Below are 27,864 nucleotides of genomic sequence, written 5' to 3'. Positions count from 1 at the left end.
CCTCACAACTTAAGCCTTGGTGGGGGAGAGAGTGACCGATTGAGTGGTCAAATTCCTCACATGATACTCTTTATGTTGTATGACGTTCATGTTACTTTTTTGACGATATGTGTCTAGCCTAGAAGCAATTGTCGATTCCCCTCAAGTCTTCATAAAGAGATAAACACTTCGATGATGAAGATCAGTTTAGAAACTGTGAAAGGTTAAATGAATAAAGAAGGGTGATAGAGTGAGCCCGAGATGAGAACATGACTGGAGAATGAAGGGAGATTCGGGCTTACTTATACTTTCACTGGGGGACAGAACGAGGCAATGCTAACCATCAGTCGGTGGGTAATTAGTTGGTCGCATCCTGTTGCGTCACGGACCGCACAAATCCAGCGGAACTCCGTTTTTCCTACTCAACCCCTGCACTTGAGTAATATTTGCTTTCCAGAAAAAAAAGTCTGCTAAATATTTAACAATCACTGAGAACAAATATGCAACCCGTCATCAATGAGGAAAATCTGCTTAAACGCATCTAGGGGGTTTCAAAGCCAACATCAGCCAGTTACATCACGGGCTCTTTGACAAAGAAGCTTAGTTGCGAAAGACGCCTTGACGCCCAGACCTCAGAAACGAGGCGTCGCAGGCCCTCAAAAAAACGTCAAAACTGCAGTTTTTATTAAGTTATACCTGCCCCATTGGAGTACGTTATGAGAACGCCAAATCCAGAGTCTTGATGCATCATTACGGTAGACTTTAGTGAGTTTAGATACTTGAGGATGAATATACTCATTGTATTCCCCCCAAGGATTGGATCCAAGTATTGGATCTTCTGATTGGCACCATGCCGCCGCGCAACCCGGATGAAAGCAACACCTCATGTATCACAGCCGTCCCAGCTCCAACATCGTTTTACCTCACCCCTTTCTACCCCATTCTATCTCCCTCCGAACTTGTACGAAAATTGAGGTTGAAAAGAGGTACACGCAGAAATGACATGTTACATAGCGATACTAAGCCGCTTCGCTTGTAATGAATCAAATATATCCATGCACGTAATCAATTTAACAATGGAGAAATTTCAGAGCTCTTGAGTATGCGTGATGACTGTTCCAATCGGCAACGGATCTATGTTTTCTGGAAATTTGGCTTCTTTCAGTGTGTTGAAATATTTACCGCTATGGCTCAGCTTGCGGTGGAAACAAGCCAACAAGTCGGTCTTAAACAAGTTTCCTACGTTCAAGGTCAACTGCTCCACCTGAGGTAACTTTCAGCAGCAGTCATCGTGTCTCAATACAACTCGTTATGCATCAAGCGTTTTGTTTGAAGGTCTTTGGCTGTCTGATAACTTTGAGTAAACCTGTTACCTTGCCTAGAGTAGATAATTCCATCCTAGTGGTCTCAGTCACGAATTGACACTGCGAAGAGTCCAAATCGGTTTAGCACGACATATTTAAGATGGTCCGAACTAACATCACAGGGGCTTAGAATCCAGGCTATGGTGGTGAATCGAGGCAAATCAGTGTTTGACGGGGATCCTCGGCCTTGGTGGCATTCGGGACTGTTGGCCGTCTTTGGACAATCCGGCAGATGGGCGGTTGAGCCTGAATTCCCCGCGGGTTATGGAGCTGTTGCGGGACATCTGCGGGGGCGGGGGAGGCGGAAGCTCCAGTAGCTCGACGCAAGCCGTTGCATCGATCCACTCATGCCAGGATAGCTTTGGGGAAGCTACCCTAATGGGGTAAATCTCGCCGCTCAGAGCCCAACAAGACCAATAAGGAGCCGCTGGCAGGATAGACCGAGACACCCAGAACGCGCTTATCGTCCGATATAAATGTCACAGCGGGACGTTCACCGAATCTTTAGGAGGGGGCTTCGGTTGACTGTTTGTTTGCAACCATCCTTCCTCCACGAAGCTCCTTGACTCAGCCTACGATCCCATTCTCAGCCAATTTCGCGTTCAGACCAACAACCCAAAGGCAGTCGAGTCACCATGGGAAAACCAATTGTTCTCCAGCTTGGCGACGATATCAAATGGAACCATGACCTCTACAAGGACTTCACCTCCAAGTTCGAGATCCGCCGGTCATACAGCATACCGCGCGCTGATTTCATTCAAGCACTGAAAGATAAGAAGTTTGGCGACTTCTTTGCCATTTACCGCCCGTTCTGGAACACGGGCGGTGAGATGGGCAACTGGGACAAGGAGCTGATCTCGCTTCTGCCTTCGTCGTGCAAAGTTTACGCCAGCGCCGGAGCTGGTTTCGACTGGGTCGACACAGAGACACTCGCAAGCCGGGGTGAGTCGCTCCAGGGCCGATAAAGTCGATTGGCTTGTCGCGCCTTGACAGATCGGGAGCGTGTGCTTATACAAACATCCAGGAATCGTGTACTGCAATGCCGCCGCAGCATGCACAGAATCCGTCGCCGACGGCGCCATCTGGCTCCTCCTCTCCACTTTCCGCCTCTTCTCTTGGTCCGCCGCCGCCGCCCGCTCTGGCGACCCCGACCAATTCGTCGACGCCAACAAGAACCTCGGCGCCGTCTCCCGGAACCCCAATGGTTTCAGTCTAGGCATCATTGGCTTCGGCAGGATTGGCCGTCGCATAGCCGAAAAGGCCCACAAGTCCTTCGATATGAAGATTCTCTACAACGATGTCGTGCGCATGCCCGCCGAGCTCGAGAAGCCCTCAAGCGCGACGTTTTACAAGGACATGAGCGACCTGCTGGCTACCGCTGACTGTGTCCTTGTGGCGACGCCTTTTGCGGGCAAGACCCTCTTGGATGCGGCTGCGATCAGCAAGATGAAGAAGGGCGCTAAGCTCATCAATATTGCGCGTGGAAAGCTTATTGAGGAGGAGCCCCTCGTCGCGGCATTAAAGAGTGGCCACCTCTCTGCTGCGGGACTGGATGTTCACTACAACGAGCCTCATGTCAACAAGGAATTGATTAAGATGAAGAACGTCGAGGTACTCTCACACAACGCTGGTGCTTCGCTGGATGCGCACATGGGCTTCGAAAGACTGGGCATGGAAAACATCATCTCTTTTGCCAAAACAGGCAAGGCCGTCACGCCTGTCAACGCCCACTTAATCAACAAGAGCCGCTTATAATGAAGAGCGGGAAGATGACCTGGGACATAGTGTATTTCTAGCGAAGGAAACTGTGGAGTTCAGCATTCGGACCTTGGGCAAAAAACAAGGGTTTTTTTTAACGTAATTGCTTCGAATTTTGGCCATCACAGCCTCGTCTGTCCTTCACCCTGTCACCTTGTCTGTAAATCAAGCTCGTCGCAAGGATTAAGCGACGACTATAAACCAGACGCCACTCTTGGTAGACATCGCCGGCACCTTAAAAACCATGTAAACTGGTGCACCTCTTGTTGTCGGGCCGTCTGGGGTTCTGACAGGCTAGGGGTCTGGTAAAACAGTAATGAATGGGTGACGATGCCCCTTAACGACAAAGATCTCTTCTTCTTGTGAAAGAATGATGAAATAAAGGGTGGTTGAAGGGACTCCTTCCTTCTGCTGGGAATCGTCTACGACAAATTCTCTTCTGCGGCTCCTATTTCTGTCCCCTGCTCGTTGCATGTGTCAAAGAATTCAGTCCAGCGTTCCCTAGGGGCGGGGAAAAAAGTCGGGCTCGATACAGGAGAGGCTGTTGTTACCTTCGCCTTCACCGTGGCCATTCAGAGATTATGAGGTTCTTTCATACTTTAAGATAAACCTTCCCGACGGAAAGCGCGGAATTTCAAAGTTAGGTTAGTGTCTGAGTACTTGGAGGTTGATGCCAAACAAAAATAGGAGCGTAAATAACCAAAGTATTTACTAACCGTCGAGCCGCTTATCCTTCAATAGTCGAACCATGGTTGTTTTACCTAAACACACAATAGGCCGTTCTTTTGGCTAGCGCACTGACGAAATCATGATGGCGTGCTTAAGAAATGCTCTCGTGGACACAAGAAGAACAACGTGAATATGCTCACCGGAACGACAACGTTATCGCCAGGGACATATCGTATGCATAGCTTGCAAGGGCCAGAAGGGGTATTACAAAATGACTCAGCCGGGAAAATGCACTGGATAAAATCGTGATTAATCCTTTAGTTCCCTTAATATCGAATCCAGCAATACCACAAATCATGACTCTTCGTCTACGGCTAGACACCTCGGATGTTGGAGTTGGAATGATATATAAGTTACTTCTCTAGCCGTCGTCCGGACCTATCATCTATCTCTATAACCCCATTCACTGTTCATTCCAAGGCCACTGGTTTTTGAAAGGCAGCATTCTTTTCATCGCCTAACTTCGTTCCAACTCGTGTTCTCTTATTCGCAATGGCTGTACTCCTCGCCAGCGCTCTTTTCACGGCGGATCCTTCGGCCCACGTCTTTGACAACAGGATCTTCGTCTACCCGTCTCACGACCGCAAGACAAATATCACGGCTAACGACAATGGCGACCAGTATGATATGGCTGATTACCATGTCTTCAGTAATCCATCACTCAACCCGTATGACCCCGTCATCGACCATGGCGTTTTCCTAACGGTCGCGGATGTCCCGTGGATCTCAAGGCAACTCTGGGCCCCTGATGCCGCGTACAATAATGAAAAATATTACCTCTACTTCCCAGCCCGCAACAAGGAAGAGCGCTTCCAAATAGGCGTTGCCGTCTCGGACAAGCCAGAAGGCCCCTTTACTCCGGACTCCGAACCTATCGCTGGTAGCTTCAGCATCGACCCAGCGAGCTTCGTAGACATCGACGGCCAGGGATATATCTATTTTGGAGGTCTATGGGGCGGTCAGTTGCAGTGCTACCAAAAGGACAACACTTTCGATCCCGCTTGGCTGGGCTCCCAGGAGCCAAACGCCACAGGAATTTATGCTCTAGGCCCGCGAGTTGCCAAGCTTAGCAGCGATATGCACAGTTTTGATGGAAAAGTCCAAGAGATCCAGATCCTCGACCCAGAGACCAACAAGCCCCTCTTGGCCGACGACTATGACCGCCGCTTCTTTGAGGCCCCCTGGATGCATAAGAAGGACGACATCTACTATTTCTCCTACTCAACCGGCGATACTCACTATCTCGTCTATGCGACCAGCAAAACCCCGTTGGGTCCTTTCACGTACGCTGGACGCATCCTGGAGCCTGTTCTTGGATGGACGACACACCATTCCATTCTTGAGTATATGGAACAGTGGTGGCTGTTTTCCCACGACGCCTCGTTGAGCAACGGAACCGATTACCTGAGATCTGTCAAGTTTGAACCGATATTTTATGATGAGGATGGCAAGCTCACGATCAGTAAGCCGGCAAAGAAGAGTCATCATGTTCCACCAAAGATCATGTTAGGGTAGTCGATATATCTGAATGAGTTCCTTCCCTTCACGCAACCGTACTTTTAGCACTCTTCATGTTATTACGAACTAAGATTAGCAACTGAATAAACATCTCACTGGGATTAGTAGCTGAACCACAATTGTGTCCTGGGTAGATGTACAGTTGGGGTTATGAGATGTACCGTCGTTCCCGGCCAGTCTGTCACCATGCCGGGGCCAGACTTTTACAATGGCTCAATTGCCGAGAGACAACCTAAGCGTTTAAGTGTTGGAATTATTCCACGATACGTAAATACGGCCTTGCATTGTTTTAGGATCTCAGCATGCTCAGAAGCAGAAGTTGAAGACAGGAGCCGATGATAGATAGAACAAAATCTACAGCGAGGCTGAAGCAATGCTGCCACTATCTCGTCTTGGAACCTAAGTTCACGACAAGAATCATATGTTTTGAACCCCGTGTCGTTCAGCCGCACTTCATGTCTCACCTCGCAACGTGCCGGATAAGATTGACGGCCCGGGCAACGAGCCACTGGTAAGACAAGAGGACTGGTGGCGATTGCTCTGGCATGCAAGAAGAAGGCGTCAAAATTCATATGCCAGCACGTGGCTATCTCCATCATCCCATGAGTGTACTCTGTATTTTCAACATCATGTCACCTCAATGTCCTGATGGACGCCTGCGGAAGCATTTAAGGGGGGGCTAGGCCGCTGGTAAGACATTCGCGACCACGTTGCCAGAAACAAGCCAAGCCGTGGAAAGCGTTTCCCTCATTTCTCAAACTACCTAAATTCTCCTCTCACATGAGCTTGATTTCAGCTCGCCTATCCTTCCTGCAGATCATACTTAGACGTGGCTAAAGTGCGGTATGGAGAGGCGTCTTCGCCACTTTGTAAGACTCACCTCGGGAATTCCTCAGGGCAAAGCTAAAGAGCCGAATTTGAGATTCGTCAATTCACGCGGTATAATGAGGGCTTTCTGGTAAGTTGATTGCTTTGTGAAGGGTATAAGTACCATCCGTCGGAACCACAGGATAGCTCTTGACAGACCAAGCAACCCACATCGTCTCTCAAGATCCTGATAGCCCCTAAATAATTCCAAGCAACATGTCTGCACCCTTTCAAACATACGCCATCACCGGCATCCCGACTGAGGGCACGGGACCCCCGCCGTCCCGAAGTGAGATCAACGCGTGGGCCAAACAGAACCCAATTCAGCTTTCTCTCTTCATCCAGGCCCTTCGCGCCTTCCAGAGCATGGACTTCAGGGATCAGTTATCCTATTACCGCATCGCAGGCATCCACGGCCTTCCGGCCACCTCTTGGGACAATGACCCTATCCCAATCGAGGTGACCAACTCCTATGGAGAAAACTACCCTGACCATACTCCTGACTTCTATTGCCCACACAATACGTTGATTTTCCCAACCTGGCACCGTGCCTACTTGCTTCTCTTCGAGCAGCGTCTTTGGGAGATTATGACGAAAGAGATCGTTCCCGCAGCCCCTTCCAGCGCTCAGCAGCAGTGGATGACCGAAGCAAACGCCTGGCGTCTGCCGTACTGGGACTGGGCCAACATACCCAGTGTTCCTGACGTTGCAAGCACTCCGACAATTACTATCAAGATGCCAGACGGGACATCGCAGGAGGATTGAAACCCGCTGTACCAGTTCAGCACGGCCAACATGACGCAATTCAAGACTGCTTCCATGAAGCCACTCTTTTCCGATCAGAAGGCCTTTGGGGAGTTTGCGATCTTTGATGAACCGCCTGTGAGTGCGATGTTTTGTAAAACGAGCCTATACAGAGTCTCAGACAGCTAACAACGGGATGATTATTACCTCCGTTCCAGACCAACCAGACGTATGCCACAAGCCGATGGGGCCTTGATAACCCTATCACGACGCAGCAGGTCTCCGGAATCGTCAACAACCAGGCCGTGAACGCCGCATTGCAGAAACCCCTTTGGGCAAATGTCACTAATGCCGAAGGTCTCTGGGGCACCTTTGCTGAACAGGTTTCGAGACTATTCGTCCCGACCAACTTTGGCAATTTCGCAGAATTTGCCACAACCGCCCATGGTGATCAGGGTCCTGCTGGATATCTCTCTATCGAGATGTTGCACAACTGTATTCACGACTTTACGGGAGGCGTGGGCTGGACTCCTGACGTGCCTGCCCTTGGTACCGACAACCCGCCGCCGCCGGGTGCTGATTCTGCGGATCCCCCGCCGAAGTACGCCTACGGCCACATGACCGATCTCGGCCTTGCAGCTTTTGACCCAATCTTCTGGCTGCATCATTGCAACGTGGACCGCCAGCTCGCGATATTCCAGTCACTCAACTCCGTGCCGTGGTGGTCCGGCCGGAGCGTGACGATTGACCCCGCCTCTGACTCCCCATTGTATCCGTTCCATTCCGACACCAACTTTGGACACTGGACCTCGGACGAGCTGCGGGTTTGGACGAATCTGGGGTACACCTACGACGACCTTTCGCCGACAAAGGGGTCTAATGCTCCCGCAGTCTCCCCCGAGAAACTCATCGGCCGCCTGACAGCCAAGTACGGCGTCCTGAGGAACCTTCTGAAGGACGTGTCTCACAAGAACATTGCGGGGTTGGACAACGACTTCATCATCAACGTCTTGTACAACCGTTATGCTCTCGGAGGCCGAAGCTTCATCATCTACTTCTTCCTCGGTACTAACAACGGCAAGGCCTCCGGCCGCCCTGAGGATAATCTCTGGAGCGAGGATTACATTGGCAGCATCCACAGCTTTTCCAGGAACTGGAGGAAGAGCGGCGTGGCGTGCGCCAACTGCAACAAGCAGCAGAGCATCCAACAGCTTTCAAAAGGACAAGTGCCTCTGACGCTGCAGCTTTTGAAGAGGGCTATTAACGAGGAAAAGTGGAACGACATTAAGCATCTTGGTGCGGAGCACGTTCTCGAGTACGTGAAGAAGAACCTGCATTGGAGAGTCGTGGCTGTAAGTTTGCATTTCCCCCACATCGCAGTTCAGTGAGACCGTGGTTCTGAAGATAGGGGCTGATTCGCATAACAGCTGCCCGGCGAGGTTATCGAGCCGCAAAGAATGCCAGACCTTAATGTCTCCTTCCTAGCGGGCAAGGGCACTCATCCCGAAGATCCGGAGAAGCCTTCGGAGTTCCATCACTACGATGATGAGTGGAGGGTTACGAAGGGCAGCGATGGAAACCCCCGTTGGGACCAGATTAGGAAAGGCGGAAGGGAAGTCTAAAATGCGAAAGAGAATTTAGCAAGTCTACATGTAGATCCGCGCTCTGGAATTACATTCAATGGGGAAAACTTCTGTATGATTAGAAACTGATATCTGCATTGATTATGCTGAAGCGAAACTAACCAGACCTCACTGAACCCGAACCAGATTACTGGCATGCGGCATGCCGTACCCTAGTAACCACATTCAGCGGAAGGTGCCGTCCGCAACAACCTAGCTGTTATTCGTCTAGAACCATTCCCGCACCCAAGACATTCGTACGGCTGAAAGCCACATGTCTCAGAAATTCCATGCGTCGAGTTGAACGGCCTTCATTTATGTTTTTGTTCGTCCGTCATACAATTGTGCTTTATGCCGTGTCTCTCATAATGAATAAATACCCAAAGCTATCAGTAGCAAGTCACAAGCGGCACTCGAAAAGGATGCATGAAAGCAGCATTACTCAATTTTTGTAAGGTACGACTATCGCTATGAACACGCATTACATATCCCATATCCACATTGTGTTGTGTGAACGTTAATTTTCATGAATTACACATTAAACAAAAAGCTCGCTTGAAAATCCAAATCACGCGCATGGCTTGGTTCAGAGCAGAGCAGCAACCACGACACCGGCGGCTGCGGCCAGGATGCCGGAGCCAAGACGATCAGCAGCATTGGTGACCTGGACTGGACCAGTAGTGGTCTTGCTAGGCGAGGCGACGGGCGTGGTGGCAGCGGGAGGAGTGCCGGCAGGAGGAGCAGAAGGAGTACCAGCCGGAGGGGGCACGGGGGTACCGGCGGGAGGGGTACCGGCGGGCGGAGCAGGGTAGGTGCTAGCCGGCGGAGCGGGAGGAGTACCAGCCGGGGGAGTACCGGCAGGAGGCGCTGGGTGGGTGCTGGCCGGGGGAGCAGGAGGAGTTCCGGCAGGAGGCGCTGGGTGGGTGCTGGCTGGAGGAGCAGGAGGAGTTCCGGCAGGGGGAGTGCCAGCAGGCGGCGGAGGAGGTGGGCTGCTGGGCACGGGGTGCACAGTGGTGAAAGTGTGAGGCACGCTCTCGGTAACAGGGCAGATGGTGGTGGACACAGGAACGGTCTCGGTGGTGGTGTGAGGACCTTCGGGACAGTTAGGGGTGTCGGGAGGGCACCTGGTGATGGTGTGAACCTTGGTGGTGTAAACTGTGGAAGTCGTCCAGGTCGTTGGGGGAGGAGCAGGGTGGGTGGACTCCTCTGTGACGGGACAAATAGTCGTTGAGACAGCGATGGTCTTGGTGGTGGTGACAGGAGTGTGAGGGCAATTTGTGACGCTAGGAGGGCATCTCGTCACGGTCTCAACGGTCGTGGTGTAGACGGTGGACGTAGTCAGCTTGGTGGTGCTCGTCTTGGTGTGAGGAGGCTTCTCACTCGTCGTGTTGGCATAGGGGGTGGTAGTGGGAGGAGGAGGAGGGGCCCAGGTCTTAGTCGTGCTCTCTCCCTTGGTGCTACTGACGGCAGTCTCGGTGGTGCAATCCTCAGTGGTGGTAGAAGGGGGAGGAGGGACGTGAGTCGTAGGCTTGCTGGAGTGTGAGTGGTGGCTCTTGGTGCTCACGGTCGTCTCGGTGGTGCAGTCCTCCGTAGTCGTGCTGTGGACTTTGGTGCTGCTGACAGCGGTAGAAGAGGTAGTGCAGTCTTCGGAGGAGGTGGAGGTGCTATGCTCCTTGGTCGAGCTGACAGCCGTGGACGAAGTCGTGCAGTCCTCAGACGAGGTGGATGTGCTGTGAGCCTTGGTGCTGCTGACCCAGGTGGACGATGTGCTCGTAGAGACGACCTCACTGGAAGACCAAGTAGTCTTGGTGGCCTCAGTAGTACTGACGGTGGTCGGGGGAGCGGGAGTGCTGGTAGTCCACGGGGCCGAGGTGCTGGTGGTAGGAGGAACCGTTGTGCTCAAGCTGTAGGTGATGCAGGAACAGGCAGAGGAGACAGCCTTGACATCTCCAGCGCAGTTGTTAAAGTCCGTCGGGATAGCAGCGGCAGCAGTGGTGGTTCTGTGAAGGAACTCAACACAGAAACCCTTGGCCTCCTCTGCGAAACGCTCGTCGATGAGGTTGCGGTAGCACCCATCATGTTCCTGTGATGTGTGAGCTGAGAGTTCTCATTATTGCACTCAGCTGTTGGAGTATAGTTCATTCCATCACGAAGTGAAAAGAGGGATGAATGAAACGAAATGGGGAGGATGATATGGCACAGTCAAAGTAGACAGGGGTATGAGCAGACTTACACAAAAGGGATATTCCCAAGCATTGACGGACGCCAGGGCAATGGCGCCCAGTCCCGTGTAGAGGCCGCGCATGTTGGTTCTTGTTCTTTGGAAGCGAATGACAGTGACTTTGAAAGTCTACTAGTTGATTGGAGTGAGAGGACTATCTATTCGTAGCGACCGTGGGTAAGGAGAGAAGGAAGGGACATGAATAATACTCTTGGCGCAGCGACGAGGACTTTATCAAAAAGACGACGAGGGTGCGGATGGTTGCCGGTTGCTGGAGGCTACGTCGGGCCACGGCGGGGAGTGATGCATCCATCATCCATCCATCCATCCCAACAGAGCGGGCTGGCTAGCAGAATACGAGCTTTGCCTTTTACCCATGTTCCCACCCAGCCATCGCACGAGATGAGGCACCATGTCGATATGCAAGGTAACAGTAGTGCCCTTGCTGTCAGGCCGGGCTACATCATGGCATGGCTGCCAGTCAGCAGAAGGTTGCGCCGGTGGTCTGCTAGCGAGCCCGAGGCCACTCACACCACGTAGGGCGAGTCGGGAGTCGACCAGTCACCGGTCACCCATCGAGGGTTTCGCGAATTGAGGTACATGGCGGGTGGGCGATGGCGGCGTCCGTCAGCTCGTACCAATGGCTAGTGTGATTTTCTGTCATGACTTCGAGGTCCCATGGATACGGCACTGGGTAGATGACGGGCAAATTTGATGGCGAGATGTGGTCGCCATGGTAAAGGAAGCCACACGGAGGGCAGCGGGTCTGTCAGAGACGGGAGTGATTCTGAATGGGGCGGAATACTCGAGGAATGAAGGGCCAGGTGTTCCAGTGATGATCTCAGACGGTGGAGATGGCACCAGGAACACGGTGGATAACCCGCTGGAAAAATATGGAGGATCATCGATCATGAGGAGAAGCGGAGTCGATAGAGGAAGGTTTTCAAGTTGATAACCCTTGCGTTGCTCCGGTCATTGGGCGGTTGTTTCGACGTTTGTCGACGGCGCATCGGCGAGGTCCACAAGAGGCAGTTGAAAGTGGGGTTGATCGATGGAGTTTCTGCCTGCAAATTCTGTTTCTTGTCTCCCGCCGCCCGCCTCCCACGGTGTGATTCGACGGCGTGGATGGCGTACGCATTAGACGGGTGGACTCGAGGTTGGAATGACAACTCGCGTGGGAAGAAGAGAAGCGGAAAATCCAAAAGGTCCCATCTTCTTCCTTCCCCCTGCCACCTGCCTACCTAGTGGCTTTCGCTTAGCTTGCTCCAGCCAGGGGTAGCCTGGCCTGTCGAATGACGGAGACGACCGATCAAAGCCAATCAGTAACAGGCTTGTCCCGCTTTGGACAGACGAGTGGGGCATCGCCAGCTCTATCCGGCGGGGCCTCGCTGCCTTGCTGGGCAACTGCCAACTCCAGAAAACATCGCGCCTTCCTCGCGCAGGACGGGAGGGCACAGCTCGGCTAACACGGAATTCGCCAACTGATATGTTCTTGCCTTGCCTCATTTTTCAACCAGAATTGTTCGTGGTCTTAGGAGTCTACCCCTATCCTGAAAACTTGGGCAAACTTAGTACGTATCTTAAATTTATGCAAATGCGCATCCCAGGCGACTAAGGTACCTAGGTTCCATCTTTTTACTTCCCCGGGGCTTCTCTTTCTCCCGCCCGCACTCCTCGCAACCCAACTCCGTTTCCATGAACTCGACTATGAATATCCGTACCTACCATGATATTCAAGCTTAATGAGAGTCATTCTTACTACGATGGGACAATATTCACCAGCTTTCAGCTTACCCGGCCCTCGTTCACTTGACAACTCTGCCAGCAATTAAGGTAGCCACCGGCCGTTTCCTCCACCGCTAACCCCAATCAGGACACGACAAAGGCGCTCTCTCAACTTTCCACTTTGGCCTCACGAACATGCTCACGACTCTCTTTCCCACCCAACTGACTAAATTACCGACTTACCGCCATGGTCTAAGAAAAGAAATCAAGCTTGAGGCTTTTTGGCACCCTGGCCGCACCTAATGCACGTTGCTGCACCCCGCGCCTTACTCGCCCACCCTTTTCCGTCTTCTCTTTCTTGCAGCTCGCCGCCTGCTAGCTCGTTTTTCCCCTCATGCCGCATCATCTTGCCCTGAGGGTTGCTACTCGACCTCTTAATTTTTGCTCACTCGACATCCTCATTGGACAGGTTCTTTGGCGAGGCGAGATGACGATGGACGCTCATGAGGTAATTTCGCGCGGATTTCCACCGCTCCATCCCACCACCTTCTAACACCTACCCAACTACCTACCTGAGTACTACTCACACTCGACCTTTCTCCCCAGACTGTCGGCAATTTACAACATCATCCCATCATCTCTGGGCTATTTGGCAAGGTTCATCGTCGGTTGCCTTCGCCCGACCAACGACCTAGCTGAGCCACCTTATTGCGGTACATCGCTGCATCGTCACATCGTCTTTTGACCTAGATCTCACGATGGGTACGAGAATCTCCTCACTTCCGGTGAGGCTCACGGGGTTCCCGCCTCTCTGCGTCACATCGCTTCGCCCCAGCCCTGACCGATCTTCGTTGGCAAGAACAAGCTTTTGACCTTAAAATCGAAGTAAATCGTAGCGTTTGCATGACGATGTTCACCACAAGTCATTCATGCCTTCAATGTAGTTCCACAGCCTGTCAATTTTCTATGAAGTTCAAAAACCAGTCACTGCTTGGTGTCTCACGTATTTCGACATTCTGCTGGTAGGTCATCGCACTAGTCTAGCTGAGATCTGGGGAAGTTAGCCGGCTCAATATTCCGTCTCGTCACCATTTCCGCGACCAAGCCCAAAAATGTCAATCAAGCCTTACCTAACCCTCGCACGTGCTTCCCTTTCATGGCACTTGCCTCGCACCCGGCTGAGCACGAGAAGCTATGGCTCTTTATGTAGCCGGTACGGAGCTAGACTCCTGCCCGCGTCCGTGTGGAGTCAGATAATCCCCAACGACTGGGAGTCTTCTGAAGCTTCCGTGTGAGAGGATTCGGCTGAGTTTCTGAGCGGCACATACAACTCCCCAACTTTAACGAGGTGACGGCCACCCTCCAGCCAGTAACGCGGAAGGGAGCCATTTCCAAGTTTGAATTCGGATCTGGGCTTTTGGCGCATGAAAAACCATCTCTACACGCCTCTCCGGTTGTGTTCTCGCTCGACACATAAGGACTTCCCGTGTCGGTTCTATGTCTTGCGGTAATCGGAGGGCCGTGTCTACTTCAGTTGGGACGGTCATCTTAACAGGCTTCCGTGGAGAACAAGGTTTCGTCTTCGTGCCGAGTCGATCATCGAGCTCCTGCGGGAAGGGGCTGGCCCTGATCTCCTAGCACGCTCCAACCAGAGCCGGACACCCGATTAAGATGACAGACGGATGACTCCGCCATCGGGTCTCATCCCGGGGGAACGGCATTGAGGTTCTGGGCCGACCTGGGGATGCTTGTCATTGGCAGTTGGGAATGATTGGCCATTGTATATTCATCGACTAATCGTCGTGTTCATCGACATCTAACGGCGGTCCTCAGACCGGGCTGGTGACATACGCTGTCAGTTATCGTCAGGTAATGGAAACCGTGGCAGTGAAATCAACCCTCTATCTAAGTCTTTCCTACCACCAGCGCAATGGGATCATCGTCCCGTATGTTCATCGATACCCATGGCATTTGGTCTCGGGGCTTTTGAGTATTGCAGGCTTAACATTCCGTATGTGGGAGCCCGAGTCTGTCCAGCTAACTAGTTGTCCCGTTTCCAGGCCCATCAAAAACGGCATCTCCATTATCCGTCCATCTACATAGTAGATTCGTGTCCACCAAAAGCCAGACCACGTTGAGAGGCTAATGCCAAAACTTGTCCCCGACACAGTTATGCATGGTAGTTCCGCCGAGTTCCATGATAGCATCGCCGATGCAGCCGGGTCTGATATTTTCAGGAACGTCCGCCATGAAGAGCCACGCGGCACCCATTACCTTGGCGTCATCGCCAGGATAGCCGTTCTCGTACCACTCGAATTTAACGTCCCTAATTACCCCCTCGGCGGCTCTGACACAATGATTGATTCTCTCTCTGAGGTGGGTTCCCTCCGGACCGATCATGGAGTCCTTGAAGCCAGAGCCGTGGATGTAGAGCCCCAGGTAGCCTTCGACACCCATTCTCCACATATAGCAAGTGTTCCAGACCCAGCCCTGTTGGATACTGTCGAGGACGTCATGGCTTAGGGCAACGCCCGGGGCTCGGTAGACGGGGTCTTGCTCGCTCATGGGCAGAGGTAATCGGGTGAGGCAGTCGGTATAGACGAAGATAATGGTACCGTCTGGAACCTCTTCTTTAGAATTTTTGCTATCCTTGATTGTCCAAAGCTGGTTGTCGCAGTACTCGGAGTTTTTTGGTGGCGAATAATTGCAGCCGTCCCAATCGAAGTTCGGCTGCCAGGACGGCTCGGTAATGCCACCACTTAGACAAAAACTTGTTAGCATGATTGAGTCCTTGACGGGTGCAAGCTTGCAGACAACCTACCAGACAACCTTCTTGACAGGAACAAAGGTGAAGTAGCCGCACTGGCCCTCTTTCAGATCGACATCCCACTTCTTGGCTCTGGCGGTACCCCAACTGTGATGCCAACCACCAGTTACACCAATCTTCAGTGCCTTCCAAAACTGTATCTTCGCGCTCACGCCAACATTCCAGCCTGAGGAGACCGATTCGGTTTTAGTCATTCCGCACTTGATCGGGTAGTGGCACTCGGAATGAGAAAAAGGTACCTCCTGAGCCCACTCGAATCTAGTGCCTGTAGATCAAGCATGGGTTAGCCTGCTCGGCATATATTGGGCCCGGAGATGCTGGAGGCTCCGAATGGATGGACTCACTAGTCTCGCAGAACGTGGTGCAGCCGTTGTCGGTGTACCAGCCTTTGTTCCACCCCTCGCAGGTGTCAAGCTGGCCATTTCCCTCGGCGAAAGGCAGGAACTGGTATTTGGGAGGGCAATCGTCAGGTCCGTAGACATGGTAGAGCGTTGCGGGCTTGTTCTTGTTCGCACAGGGAACGGAACCACCGTCGCTGTTCAGAGTTTCGATCTGATCACTGCTCATGGTGCTAGCGAGGAAGTCGTTGCGATCCTTAGGACGGATGGTCCAGAGAGGAGGGTCCTGAGGGTCCCAGTTGTAGATCAGCGGAGTAATTCCAGAAGTTTTGGCGCCAGTACCACGAATTTGGAGAGATGAAGACTTGTCAGTGGCAATAGAATCGCGGTCCTTGGGACGAAGGGACCAGAGGGGAGGGTTTGCAGGGTCCCAGTTGTACTCAATGGGAACGACTATGCCGTTGCGCTGAGAGGGGCGCCAGCGACACCAAGGAGGAAGGCCATTACAAGTAGAAGGATGCCCATCATGACTCCTTTGCCCTTGGAGGAGGCAGCGGAAATGGCAGTGGCTATCATTATGGTCAACAAACAATGGTGGCAGAGTCGTAGGAAGGTGATGCGCAAAACGGCGGCTGAGATATTGCGTGTGAAGACCGGGGTAGACGGTGAGAAGTAAGAAGCACTCCTCTAAGAAAAGAGCTCTGAGGAAGAAGATCGTCACGTACGATTTTGTTCAGAAGTAACCAAAGCAAGAAAAATGGATGGACGGACGGATTTTGTAGTGATCGGGGCCGTTTGTGGAAAGGGAAGAAAAACACCAAGCGAAGCCAAGCAAGATGGTTAGTCGAGCTAAGGGGTTTGAAGAGGAAGGAACGATGAGGAGGAGGAAAAGAATGATGAGGAGGAGGAAAGGAATGATGAAGAAGGAAGACACCTCAAGAGAAGGGTCAGTCGTGCCTTCCCCCAAAATTGAACACGCGTCTGTTTGTCTGGTGAATACTGAGGCAAGGGCTGTATATACTAGAACTGAGAGCATAGCCCTTGAGGTCAAAGGTTGCGAGATGAGCTACCTTACAGCCTGTTACATTTCTGAACCAAGATGGAAGGTTCTCAGATGGTAATAGCAGTTGGTTAATTAACGAACCAAAGAGATCATACTTTCACACTTTGCCAAATCAAGATGTCAAGATTCTCTCATGGTTGGGGTGACACCAGAATACTGTTCTTAAACACAAACAAGTCCCCCTACAGTCGTTGATCAAAGACTACTGCAGATACTACACAGTACCAAACTTCGAAAAAGCTAGAAACGCCTTCTTTGTACCTTAGTGTGGCTGCAGAAGACCTGGTCCCATGATACTAGAACTGCCAGGAGGTGACAGGAGAAGTTGCTGACCTCCTTTTGCCATTCTGCTTGCTCTCCATCTGATGCGCTGTTGTGAGACCCGAGGATGATCGTTCACATCAACAAAGTTCTTTGTTTCAACTGAGATAACAACTCGACATAATAATGATGGTCGCCGTAAAGTCTGACTTTTAGGGTTACACAAAGATGGAAGTTTGGCCCTCTTCGATATTTACTTTTGCACATGTCAGATAAGGAACACGTCACGTCTTCAAAGAATCAAACGCAACCTTTTGGTCGGGGTCATCTCTCTCTTGTCGGTAGCATCTCACTTGGTATTGAATCTTTGAATATTGAACTCGTCTGACAGATTATATGCCCCAGCCGTAGCAACCCGAAGATGGACTAAATATTCTTCACTCAAATGCCCAGGGCATAGAAGCCTTTGACGTCCGCTAATCATCTGGAGAAGACCTAATTTCTTACCCCCTTCGTATCACGAAGATAAGCTGGGATGTTGATCCGAACCTACTACACCTGTGCTTCATCCAGTCTCCCAATCGCAAAGCACCTACTCTAGGTTACCTCACATGGAGATGCTCTTTTAGTGTTCACACCACGAACCAATTTTCAATGACAAAAACAGCTTCGTCATCTGTCCTGTTGACTGCCCAGCAAATAGCACCCTCACAAACTCACAAAGAAGATGGATACTTACCTCCCATACACCGGATATACCCAGAGTCGAATCCCGTACGATATCCTCAGTGACACACAACCTATGCCGGCATGAGAACGCGCGAAGGCGCGCTCACTTCCAGACCACAGGGGCAACGTTTCATTCCTCCAACAGAGCGCTGGACTACTGAGGCTATTATCCCAGAATTTAAGTACTTGGCCACCTCCAAACTTGGGCATACCCTGATTTCCATGATTGCAAGAGCACAGAGATCGGGGGTATATGTCGCGAAAAGTTACACAGGACCACGGTGAACGACCATACGTCAAAGGGCGGCGGGCTCAAATGTCAAGCTTAGAAATTGCCATTGAAAGAAACCCTGCCTATTAAGGCAAGTTTGTGATTGAACTCTTGTAAGTTTGTGTCACGTAATTGTATTCGTACTGTATGTGCCTAAGAGTCGGCAAGCCGACGGAAACGCCCATGTTGCAGGTCATGGGCCTGCTCTACCCCATCTACTATACACCTGCAACCATCCCTCCACCTCATGAGGACGCGGTCCCTCACACTGCTGCTATGTACCTACTCGTCCATTATTTTTACATTCATCATGAACACCGGGGCATAAGTAAGAAAGCGTGTCCCGTCATGTCGTAGTCGGCATCGAATCAATCCAAAATCATGCTAATCATATGCTTATAAGAATGCTCCAGGCCGGCCACCACCTGGCTGCGGCCTGTGGGGAGGTGGCGTTGGCGCTTCAGACTCGAAGTCTGTGTCACGGCCGTCGCTGCCCCTCCTTGGCGGAGTAGTGATGCCTCGTCCATATCGCGAGGGTTGCGGTGGACTCGGGGTGGAATCCACGGGTCTTATCTTGTCGTCAATATAGGCATCTTCCTCGTCCTCATCGTCATCGTAGCGTTGCAGAACAGGCATTGAGTGAGAGTCTCCCTTCACAAGGCCAAGCCGCTCCTCTTCAGTAGCGTTCTTGACCTGTGGGCTGGAGTAACCGCGCGATCCGAGACCATATCGGCTGGTCGGTCGGAGCTGTGGCGGCTCTTCCTCTTGATGCTGCTGCGCATCAGCATGATGCCTCTTGAAGACGTTCGAGAAGGAGAACTGTCTCCTTGCCGAGTGGGGAGGCGGAGTGGGTGCCAAATGCGAGCTGGCACCGCTAAAGGCGCTACCCCGTGATACAGCCCGTTGGTCGTAGACACCGCCAGCGCCGGCATACTCCAAATCTCCGTGACCGCCAGCTGGAAGGCCGTACACGTGCTCTCTGCTCTTGCCGTGATACGGAGATTGATCGCCATCCGACTTGAGCGCGGCCACAGAAATCTCTGTCAAAGGAACGGGATGCATGGGGCTTTGTACCCTTGGGTCCTGGAAGTGGGGTTGATTGGGCGCCAACACGCTCCGTGCTCGTTCGCGAATCGTGCCAGCAATGCTCGAGAGCATGCCTGGGGACTGGGGGCGGTCGTGCTCCGCCAATTCCTCTTCGGTTGGGAAGTGAGACATGCCCAGCGGTGGATGAGCCTGGGGAGTGGCCGGGAGAATAACTGTCGGCGTGGGAGGGATGCCAATTTGAGACTGAGGATAAGGCGAGAGGATTGTTCCGCGGGTGCTCCGGCTTCCTACAGTCATGGTCCTGCGCCTCCTCAACCCGTCCCATTCGTACATTGGCTGACCATCCTCACTGACAGGCTCCAAAGACTCTCGCAGCTTCTCTTCGTGCAGCCGTCTGAACTCCTCCTCTTCCATCTTCTGTCTGGCCGAGGACAAACGGCGTACGATTGCGGCGGCTCCACGGATGGCATCGGCCTTGGGCTCGGTTTCGGGCTGCTCTTGTTCGGCGATTGTGTGAATCTGGTTAAGATCTCCGGAGAAGACAGCCGTGTCGGGCACATCCTTGGCGGACTTCGAGAGTTGCAATAGCACGACACCGGCGCAGATGGTCAAAAAAACCGTTGACGACGGTGATGATGGCGGTCGGCGTGCCCTTGAATCCTCTGAAAAGAACCGCCGAAGTGATGATGGTAGTACTGGTGAAGTAGACGTAGTAAGTAGGCGTGACGAGAGCGGCATTGAAGAGGTTAAGAGCTTTCTGTAAAGTTTGTCAGCTGCAGTTTCATGAGTGTAAAGAGGTATGAACCAATGGGGACTCACGTTCAAGAAAATGATCTCCGTCAGCAGTGTACCAACGACAAACACCAACAGCACGTAGGTGAACCACTGGTTGAACTGAGCTTGACCTCCGGCCTGAGCCACGATAGCGGCTCCTAGACCCTGCGTGGCCACGACGCTCAGGCCGCCGACCCAACTGCAGATGGAGATGTAGACCAACATGTTCTTCTTACCCCACCTCGGGCCAGCATACCATGCAGTGATGGCGGAGCCAATGAGGATAACACCGGCATACGATAAGAAGGCTGGATGAATGACATAGCTCTGCATTTGTTGAATGTTGGCGACGGCCGAATTCTCTGGGGCATTCATTACAATGACGACGGACCCAACGATGCAAAGGAAGCAGGAGACTTTGCCGACCATGCTCAGACGTTCCTTGAGGAAGATGGCGGAGAGAATAGCAGTCAGAACAACGGATAGTGCGCCCAGTGGAGTGACGAGGATGGCGTCGGTGAAGGCGTATGCGACAAAGTTGCAGATTTCGCCGATGATCATAAGAGTCATGCCAGCCCACCACCAGGCGTTCTTGAGGTAGCCATAGCCCTCGCCAGGAGCTTCGTTATACTTCTCGTTGGCTTTCAGCAGGCCAACTTTCTTGACGACGAACGAGGTGCCGATGAATGCGCCCGAGGCAACAGCTAAAGAAATACCGATAGCCTTGTATGCAGGCGGTCGCGTGGCCGTATCGCCCGTAGAGCCTCCCATTCGTGCATATATCTCGTGGGCTTCCGTGAGCATCTTTGCGGATTGATCCATTGCGGCGGTCGGGGGCGCCGGCGACTCTGTCGCCGGGGTGATATGAGGACGGAGGGGTTCTGTCGTTACTCGAGACTCGTAATTATTCGCTCAATGTGGTTACAGTGCACGCGGAAATGGGGTTCGGTGCTTCGGTGAGAACTTGCAGGTCCTACAGCATGGAAATTGGTACTCGGTGGGAAAATCGGGATTGTGTCGGTTGCGGTTTTGCGTGATGTCAGTGTCGGCAAGATGCGAATGTCAACAATCTTGGCAAAGCTTCGACAGGTCGGACGGTGGTCGCGGGAATCTACCGAAAGTTGGGGCAGCCGAGATTGCGCGCAGCGGGGCTGGACAAAGAATAAACTGCACGAGGAGTGCGACTGGAGAGTAGGGGTTTGAAGGCGACACCAGCGGTGTTTTTTTCGGAAGGGCAGTGAGAACTGTGCTCGGAAGGAGGCTGTGTTGAGGTCGGTCCAAGTAGATTGGGTCGGGGTGTATTGGGTAGCGTCGTGTTGACTGCGGAAGCTTGTCTTCGCCACAACAGCTTGCGTCAGCGCGCTTGCACGAAGAGCTGAGTATAAACAAGACTGCGGAACGTTTGTTCGTATACGTCGTAAGGTCGTCAACAGGAAGCAGGCTCGGTAAGATACGCTCGGGAGGAGGATGAGGGTGAAGACGCTATGTGCGGGACGAACAGCAGACAGGCGTCAGTCGTTGTTCGTCTGGTGAACAGACCAGAAGATCAGGTGTGCGAGAAGCCGACGGATGGCGGGAGCTTGGCTGATAAGAGAGAGAGGCAAATGTTTAAAAAATAAAATAAGAAGGTGCTTGGCCAAGACACGAAATGAGCAGCAACAGAAACAGTAGCAGGATCCGTAACCAGCATAAGCATGAACATGGGGAGAAGCAGAAACAAGCCCGCACAGGATGGGACGCACACTAGATACTACCAGGTCGACACCGGACTCTGGACTCAGCCTGGAGCAGGAGGAACCAATTTTCGAATGGGAAAGAGCAAAAAAGGGCCAGGCTGGACTGGACTAGGAACACTGGGAAGCGACTGGGATATGGGGAGAAAGGAACACGACAGACCAGGAGCTGCTGGTCTAGAATCCCCGTCGTCTGCGCCATTTGATTGGGCAGATAGCCCGGTGTGGGTGGGTAATGGTGGGGCGGGCTTGCTTAGCGCCTTCCCGTTGCGCGGGACACACCCTGTTCTTGGAAAGAGGACCAGTGGGGCCTAGGGGCTCTGCCTGCCACCTCTGAAAGGCTTCCATCGCAGGTCACTATGTACATGCGGTGTGTCCGTGTGTACAGAGTATGTGCAGCCTGGCTTGACACTCGTTGGTTTCCTTTCGTTTCCCGCGCATTGTTATCCCAGTGTTTGAGAGAGTCGGATGCATTGGGTGCTTATTTCGTCGATTTGCAGTCGATGGTCTGCTCTTGAGAGTTAAGTAACATTACTCTGTACATGCAAAAAATAGATGAGGCTGATGAGGTCACAGATGGAGTGGTATTCGTCCTCCACAGTCATCGGCTGCAACCCTGAGGAGCCGTCGGGGCTCCGAGAGCGACCGTTAGCCGGTCGTCACTTCAATACGGCGACATCGGGAAAATGATGGATTTTTGGTTCCCCTCTCGTGGTCCGGCGTGCTTCTCCCAGCAGCTATGTGCCTGGGCATGCAACGTAGGCAGCGGACTTCAGCAGCGAACCAAACACTCATGTCTGCATCCAAATGCATTGAACGTAATGAGTGCACATTGACGACATCCGGCCGGCGCATAAGGCAATGCCATGCACATCACACCTTCAGACCGTCCCATCAACTTTGATTACCTCCCTCGGCGGCATGCGAACACACACCTTATACCGCACCAACACCTCCAACACCACCGACACCACACCACCTACGCTAAGCTTCATCCCAGCCGCACCCGAACACTGCAAGCTGAGAGGGAAGAATTGGAGCATGAGCGACTGCCGGGAGGAGGGAGGGGCAATCTGGACGGTTTTTAGCCGACCATAGTGCCTGTTTGCTGGCGTCCGGTTAGCTTCTCGACGGTCGTACTCGTGCTCGAAATGACTTGATACTGACCGTGTTCGCAATCCATCCGATGTTTTTTTTAACCGTGGTTTCGAAATTTTTTCTTTTCGTAAGGACCAAAAAATAAAAATCGGCACCCAAATAACTACCAGACGAAGGCGCCAACGGTAGCCTCTCCCCAACGTCGCCCCGTTTCTCTCTGCGACACATGTTTTGCGCAAGCCACCAAGCGCTGTCATCTCTTTGGCTCCCGCTGCAAGGCAAATGGTTTGGACACGATGCGACACACGCCAATCGAGCCCGGGTCCGTATTCAATCTTTAGGGCCTTGTCTGTTCCCAGCTGCAAATGCCATTGTCACGGCCACTGCCAGTCCCTGCATGCTCCTTGACAAGACAAGGTCGCATCGCAGCACCCAGCACCCCGGCCGGTGATGTCAAGGCCGGCCAGGAATATGGCTTGCTACAACGGCCTGATAGGCCCGTGTCGCCCCAACGTGCGACAGCCGTCACCAATCTAGATCCTGGCTGAGTCGCTCTCGCCGTGGCAACGAAAACAATACCCGGGGCTCATCAGTCAACAAATCCAGCACCAAGCGAGTAGGCCTCGGTGTCCTGCTGTCGGTCCCCCTCTCCAGCCTCGGTTGTGGCCATCACAGCACAAAGCTCAACGGTTCGAGAACAGCAGAGACGACGAAACACGCGAGTGAGCTGATCCCGGATAACCAACCTAGGTACTCCGTACCTTGCGCATTTCGGCGGCGTCTGGCTAGGTAGTGATCCTGGGATGATGCATCCATTTTGGCTGGATTGCTTCAGCTGCACTGCGCTGCTCTGCCCAACCGACCCCACCACCATTGATCCCCGCCGCATTCCATCTCCAATACGGACGAGGTACGTAGCATCTTCATTCCATCAATCGTCATCGCCTCCACCTGGCAATCCAAGCTGACAATCCCCCGCCAGCTGCACGTGATTGGCCGGCGGCGTCGCCCCGCGCCTCTCCTCCCCATCGGTCTAGGTAGTGCTGGATACTACAATGTACTTTACTATGTGTGTCTACAGAATACATGGCAATGTCCGGAAACCTCACAGTCACACCTCCCAAGATCCCGTACGCGAGTCAACTCCAGCCGCACGCGCCATGCGCTGGCCACGACCGATTCAGGAGACCCTTTCACCTGCGTTGAGTGTATCACAATTTCTTCCGCTTGCCTCTGCCACTCATGTCTGTAAACTGATCGTTTACCGACCGGTCCCAAGTCTCTTCGCATCTCCAGGGTCCAACAACCAACGCCCTAGGGGCCCTTACCTGTCGCCAGGCCAGTTCCAAGGGCGAATGCGGACTAAGGCGCCTGTCCAACGTATCTTCACCAGCTCTGCCCAGCGATGTTTCGTTCGACCCTCATGAGATTGATGCTGGCGGCCGCTTCACTGCCCGGAGATGAGACTACGGGGCCACCAGCTGCGGCATACAGGAATCCATCCGCTCCTTCAAATGAAATAGGTCAGCTTGTCTCTCCCCTGCGGACCACCGTAAGCCACATGAAGCTTTTATCGCAGCGGCGGCACATGCCAACGCCAGCGCTGCTTCAGGGTCCCTCTGTCAACCTGACGAACACTGCCTCCATGCCGTGATGCCGCGGGACGTCTAGCCTTCTTAGCGTATAGCTCCGGCTCGTTGTCAGCATTGAGGTGGGGTGCTTGCCATGCAACCATGCTTCACTGAAGGATTGCGGGTTCGCTACATTCCTCTTTGCGCCGCCCTACACATGCTTGGCTTCTTGTCGATGATACCCATGTTGAGCCGCATTCGCATTCTTGGCCAAGACATCCAAATACCTTGTCTTCCCGTAGGCCAGCAAAGTCGGGCCAATCCCATGCCGGAGAGTCTCAGCGTAGCCATATGCCCTTGTGCGAGCTCGAGCTCGACAGTCCAAATCTTGCCCAGACCGCGGTGCGGCTCTCAACGCCTCCCGTCGGGGCATCGTCCTTCGGGCAAGGGTTTGATGGTCGCCGGATCTTGTTTCGCGCATAGAATGGATCTGCGGGAACGCTGCAACCCGACGAAGGCTCGTGCGGGGCCCGGGACCGGCCCTCCAAAGTCTTCGCCCGTGGCGGGGTGTTCTCTCCGCCCCCGACGTTTCTCGGCCTTTCGCCCGACCTTAACAGTATCGAGCACTTTTCGCTCGATGCCCAGCGGTCGCTTCAAACAGCTGAAAGAAAAATCTTCGATCATTTTTGGAAGACTTTAGGTAGGCCATGTTCTTTCATATGCATAGACCACTCTGAGGTCAACTATCATACACTGAGATGTTCCTCATGACTATCCAGCGACTATTCAAGCGATCAGGCAGTAAATTAAAGTTTTTGCCAACGCTGAGAACACTTGTGCCCTCTACGACAAACATCATCTAGTGGCCAGGCCGGGCAAAACCGCCACCATCGGGAACAATGACAGTGTGCCAGTTGTCCCCTGCCTTGGCTTCGTGGAGTAATGATTCCGGCCGGCCTGGAGGGGTTGGGCCAAGGTACCCATTCTGGTCATCGATAAGTGTCGTTTGTTGTCTCCTCTATGGTGACGCGAGAATTGTCACCGAGCATGTGGTCCAAGACCGATAGCAACAGCTCGGAGGTGATGAACACTTGTTCAGAGTTTGTTCCTTTCATGAACCAACATGCAATTCTCATGATCAACTGGGAACTTCTGAAGTCTTACAGATTCACGGAGTTAAATGGGATGAAGATCTGGCAGTCTAAGGGGCTGATGCTGTATTTGTTGGAAAGGCCGCTACTGGGCTGTGTAAGACGGTTGGATCTTGCTTGAAGGCTACCCAATGGTGATTGAGAGAACCAATGCAATGGTTGAGCTGCGACGTAAAGAGTCATTGAGGTTTTTGAAGACTCTATTAAGGGACTTACCTATTGTTTTGAGGATCTTTGGTGACATAATCTCACATCCCACCGAGTTGGTGCGGGCTGGCATTCAAGGAGAGGACGGTCCGGTATTAGCCGCCATTGATGAAGACCTGGTGGTGGGGACAACGACACCCTTAGTGAAGCCGCGGTTGTAATAGGTGCTCTCAAGCCTCTCGGCTTCCACAGCGCCGCGGTCGGGGCCGCCTCTGACAAAGATGTGCCCGGGCGAAGTATGCTGTGTTCTGATTTCTACCAGTGCTTCAGTGATTTCCTTGCTGAATGGCTGTAGACTAACGTCTACATTTTTCCGTTGCTGGACAACATGTATTGATATCTAGTGGTAGGGGCGTTAGTTTGCGCCAAACCAACAAATCAAACTTCGGGAGCCACGGCAGAAACGGAGATCACATACCTACCATCAGACGACCAAGCGAGAAACTCGCCAGGCTCGGGAAACAAAATCACAGCAATCGGGACGACCGGGAGCTTAACCAAGGCGTTTCAGTTCCTGATAGTCTGACCTGTGACAATTCCAACGTTGTACTGTCTCATGGAACCATAACCACCGCCGTCGCCGAACCCGCCCTTAGTTATCCTCCGCGCACGCCGTGCTGCAGAAGCTACTCCCGCTGCCGCCCCGGACGCTCGGCGCATCACCACAGAAGCAATCTCTGCTATTCCCGCCGAGACCCATTGTAATTGCTCCGGAGTGGCCTTGGCGAATCTATACCGTCATCTACGTCGACCGCAGCTAGAGATCATACACCATCAGGTGAAATACCAGTTGGGCAGACTCCTACACATAACCACAACTCTCTCGCGGCGATGCTCATATTGTGAGCGCCTTGAACTAGGTATGGACTAGTACATGAGTATCAACACCGCTGACTTCAGTTATAGTCCTGACCGTTAAACGCAGACAATAATATCGTTGTCCAGGAAGTTGAAGCAATACCTAGACGAGTCTTTCATTTCACTGAATTGACGAAGCTCTGAATTCCTTGATGATGTACTCCTGGATTGAGAAATGACACCTTTCCTAACCGTATTATAAGAGCAATCTATACTTTGCGTCTTCTCATTAAACTTATATCTACATCCCAAACCACATATTTCTCATAAATACTAGATCGCGCCAACAAATTTGAGCGCAGCCTGTACAACCTCATCCAGCGATCGTTTCGGCAAGCCAAGCTTCTCGTTCATAATGACACCCTCCTTCTCCAGGTGCCCACCATACTTCCCTGTCACGAATCCTGTTTCGATCAATGAGAACGTCGCGAAGGCATCTCCGTTTCTCACGGCCGCCTGCTTCTCCTCGATCAAAGCACGGCTGTCGATGGTTTCCGTGGAATATTTGACCCCGTGAATCCTCTCGATGGCTTCCAACATCTGCTTCTGTGAAGCGGCGAAATCGCTCAGAAGCACGTTGGTGTTCTTCGTCTCCAATGGCATTTGCAGCGCTCTCACTAACCCAGAAGCGGTGTTCTCCTCCGTGGTGAAGGACATCAACCCTTCTCCGTCGTCCCAGAACACGAACTTCTTCTCCTTGACGTGCATGCCCAAGAAGTCGTGCGCCATGCTCCATTTCATCCACATTCCACACGAGACCGACATCCACTCCAAGACGCCCTGGTCAGCCTTGGACCGCAGGTACTCCTGTACTTTTCCCTTGTCGTGGAAGACGGCATTGAGAGCCTGCGCGTCAGGCCGCATGTTGTTCAGCCCGTACTCGCTGGGGACGTAGCGTTTGACTCCCGCCGTGATGGCGGCGTCGATCATGCGGAACTGGTCGCCGACTGAGAGAGACGTCATGCAGTTCACGATCACATCCTGGCCGGTGAACGCCGATACTAGTTCGTGGGTGGGATATGTATCCGCGATGGTGATAACCTTGAGGTGGGACGGCAGCTTGGATTTGGACGAGGATCGCTGCAGAAGGGTGACGTTGAAGCTCGACTCAGCCTCAAGGCCGGCAAGGACAAAGCTCCCAATGGAGCCGGTGGCGCCGATGAGGAGGATATTCTTGAAACCGGACATGATTATGTTGTGTTCTAAATGATTTGACTACTGGATAGACAACGGCTGAGTATTTTCGAAAAAGGGGTGTTAGATATAATGTGAGGATTAGCTATGCTCAATGACCTGGAAAGAGCTCGGAACGTCGGCTTCTTATATAGATAATGCCTCGCATCTCTGCTTCTATGATTTGCAAGCTGGGAATTTGGTCGTTTGTTGGGAAGACCTGATTATTCAGCCTC

The 27,864-nt window shown here is 52.6% G+C and overlaps 8 protein-coding genes across 8 annotated transcripts; 4 read left to right on the top strand and 4 right to left on the bottom strand.

Moving 5' to 3' along the window:
- Positions 1–1,978: 1,978 nt before the first annotated feature.
- ColSpa_05602 (glyoxylate reductase 1) lies at positions 1,979–3,098 on the top strand (the record flags this gene model as incomplete). Its single annotated transcript, XM_049271814.1, has 2 exons — positions 1,979–2,285; positions 2,368–3,098. The coding sequence occupies 2 exons, from the start codon at positions 1,979–1,981 to the stop codon at positions 3,096–3,098; spliced, it is 1,038 nt and encodes a 345-aa protein (XP_049127771.1).
- A 1,224-nt stretch (positions 3,099–4,322) lies between these two features.
- Positions 4,323–5,345, top strand: ColSpa_05601 (xylosidase/arabinosidase; the record flags this gene model as incomplete). The annotated part of the gene is made up of 1 exon (XM_049271813.1): positions 4,323–5,345. One exon carries the CDS (start codon positions 4,323–4,325, stop codon positions 5,343–5,345), a length of 1,023 nt encoding a protein of 340 aa, XP_049127770.1.
- Positions 5,346–6,431: 1,086 nt separating this feature from the next.
- Positions 6,432–6,980, top strand: ColSpa_05600 (tyrosinase; the record flags this gene model as incomplete). The annotated part of the gene is made up of 1 exon (XM_049271812.1): positions 6,432–6,980. The coding sequence occupies one exon, from the start codon at positions 6,432–6,434 to the stop codon at positions 6,978–6,980; it is 549 nt and encodes a 182-aa protein (XP_049127769.1).
- Positions 6,981–7,010: 30 nt separating this feature from the next.
- Positions 7,011–8,581, top strand: ColSpa_05599 (tyrosinase; the record flags this gene model as incomplete). Its single annotated transcript, XM_049271811.1, has 3 exons — positions 7,011–7,097; positions 7,178–8,311; positions 8,387–8,581. 3 exons carry the CDS (start codon positions 7,011–7,013, stop codon positions 8,579–8,581), a joined length of 1,416 nt encoding a protein of 471 aa, XP_049127768.1.
- A 586-nt stretch (positions 8,582–9,167) lies between these two features.
- Positions 9,168–10,886, bottom strand: ColSpa_05598 (uncharacterized protein; the record flags this gene model as incomplete). The annotated part of the gene is made up of 2 exons (XM_049271810.1): positions 9,168–10,664; positions 10,815–10,886. 2 exons carry the CDS (start codon positions 10,884–10,886, stop codon positions 9,168–9,170), a joined length of 1,569 nt encoding a protein of 522 aa, XP_049127767.1.
- A 3,783-nt stretch (positions 10,887–14,669) lies between these two features.
- On the bottom strand, positions 14,670–16,268 carry ColSpa_05597 (uncharacterized protein; the record flags this gene model as incomplete). The annotated part of the gene is made up of 4 exons (XM_049271809.1): positions 14,670–15,285; positions 15,349–15,619; positions 15,699–16,158; positions 16,200–16,268. The coding sequence occupies 4 exons, from the start codon at positions 16,266–16,268 to the stop codon at positions 14,670–14,672; spliced, it is 1,416 nt and encodes a 471-aa protein (XP_049127766.1).
- A 2,144-nt stretch (positions 16,269–18,412) lies between these two features.
- ColSpa_05596 (magnesium transporter NIPA2) lies at positions 18,413–20,659 on the bottom strand (the record flags this gene model as incomplete). The annotated part of the gene is made up of 3 exons (XM_049271808.1): positions 18,413–19,633; positions 19,689–19,820; positions 19,883–20,659. The coding sequence occupies 3 exons, from the start codon at positions 20,657–20,659 to the stop codon at positions 18,413–18,415; spliced, it is 2,130 nt and encodes a 709-aa protein (XP_049127765.1).
- A 6,069-nt stretch (positions 20,660–26,728) lies between these two features.
- On the bottom strand, positions 26,729–27,643 carry ColSpa_05595 (isoflavone reductase TP7; the record flags this gene model as incomplete). The annotated part of the gene is made up of 1 exon (XM_049271807.1): positions 26,729–27,643. The coding sequence occupies one exon, from the start codon at positions 27,641–27,643 to the stop codon at positions 26,729–26,731; it is 915 nt and encodes a 304-aa protein (XP_049127764.1).
- Between the last annotated feature and the right edge of the window lie 221 nt (positions 27,644–27,864).

This window comes from Colletotrichum spaethianum (assembly GCF_022836535.1).
Source record: "Colletotrichum spaethianum MAFF 239500 DNA, contig12, whole genome shotgun sequence".
NCBI classification, from domain to species: Eukaryota; Fungi; Ascomycota; class Sordariomycetes; order Glomerellales; family Glomerellaceae; genus Colletotrichum; species Colletotrichum spaethianum.
This window is presented reverse-complemented; position numbering and strand designations above follow the sequence as displayed.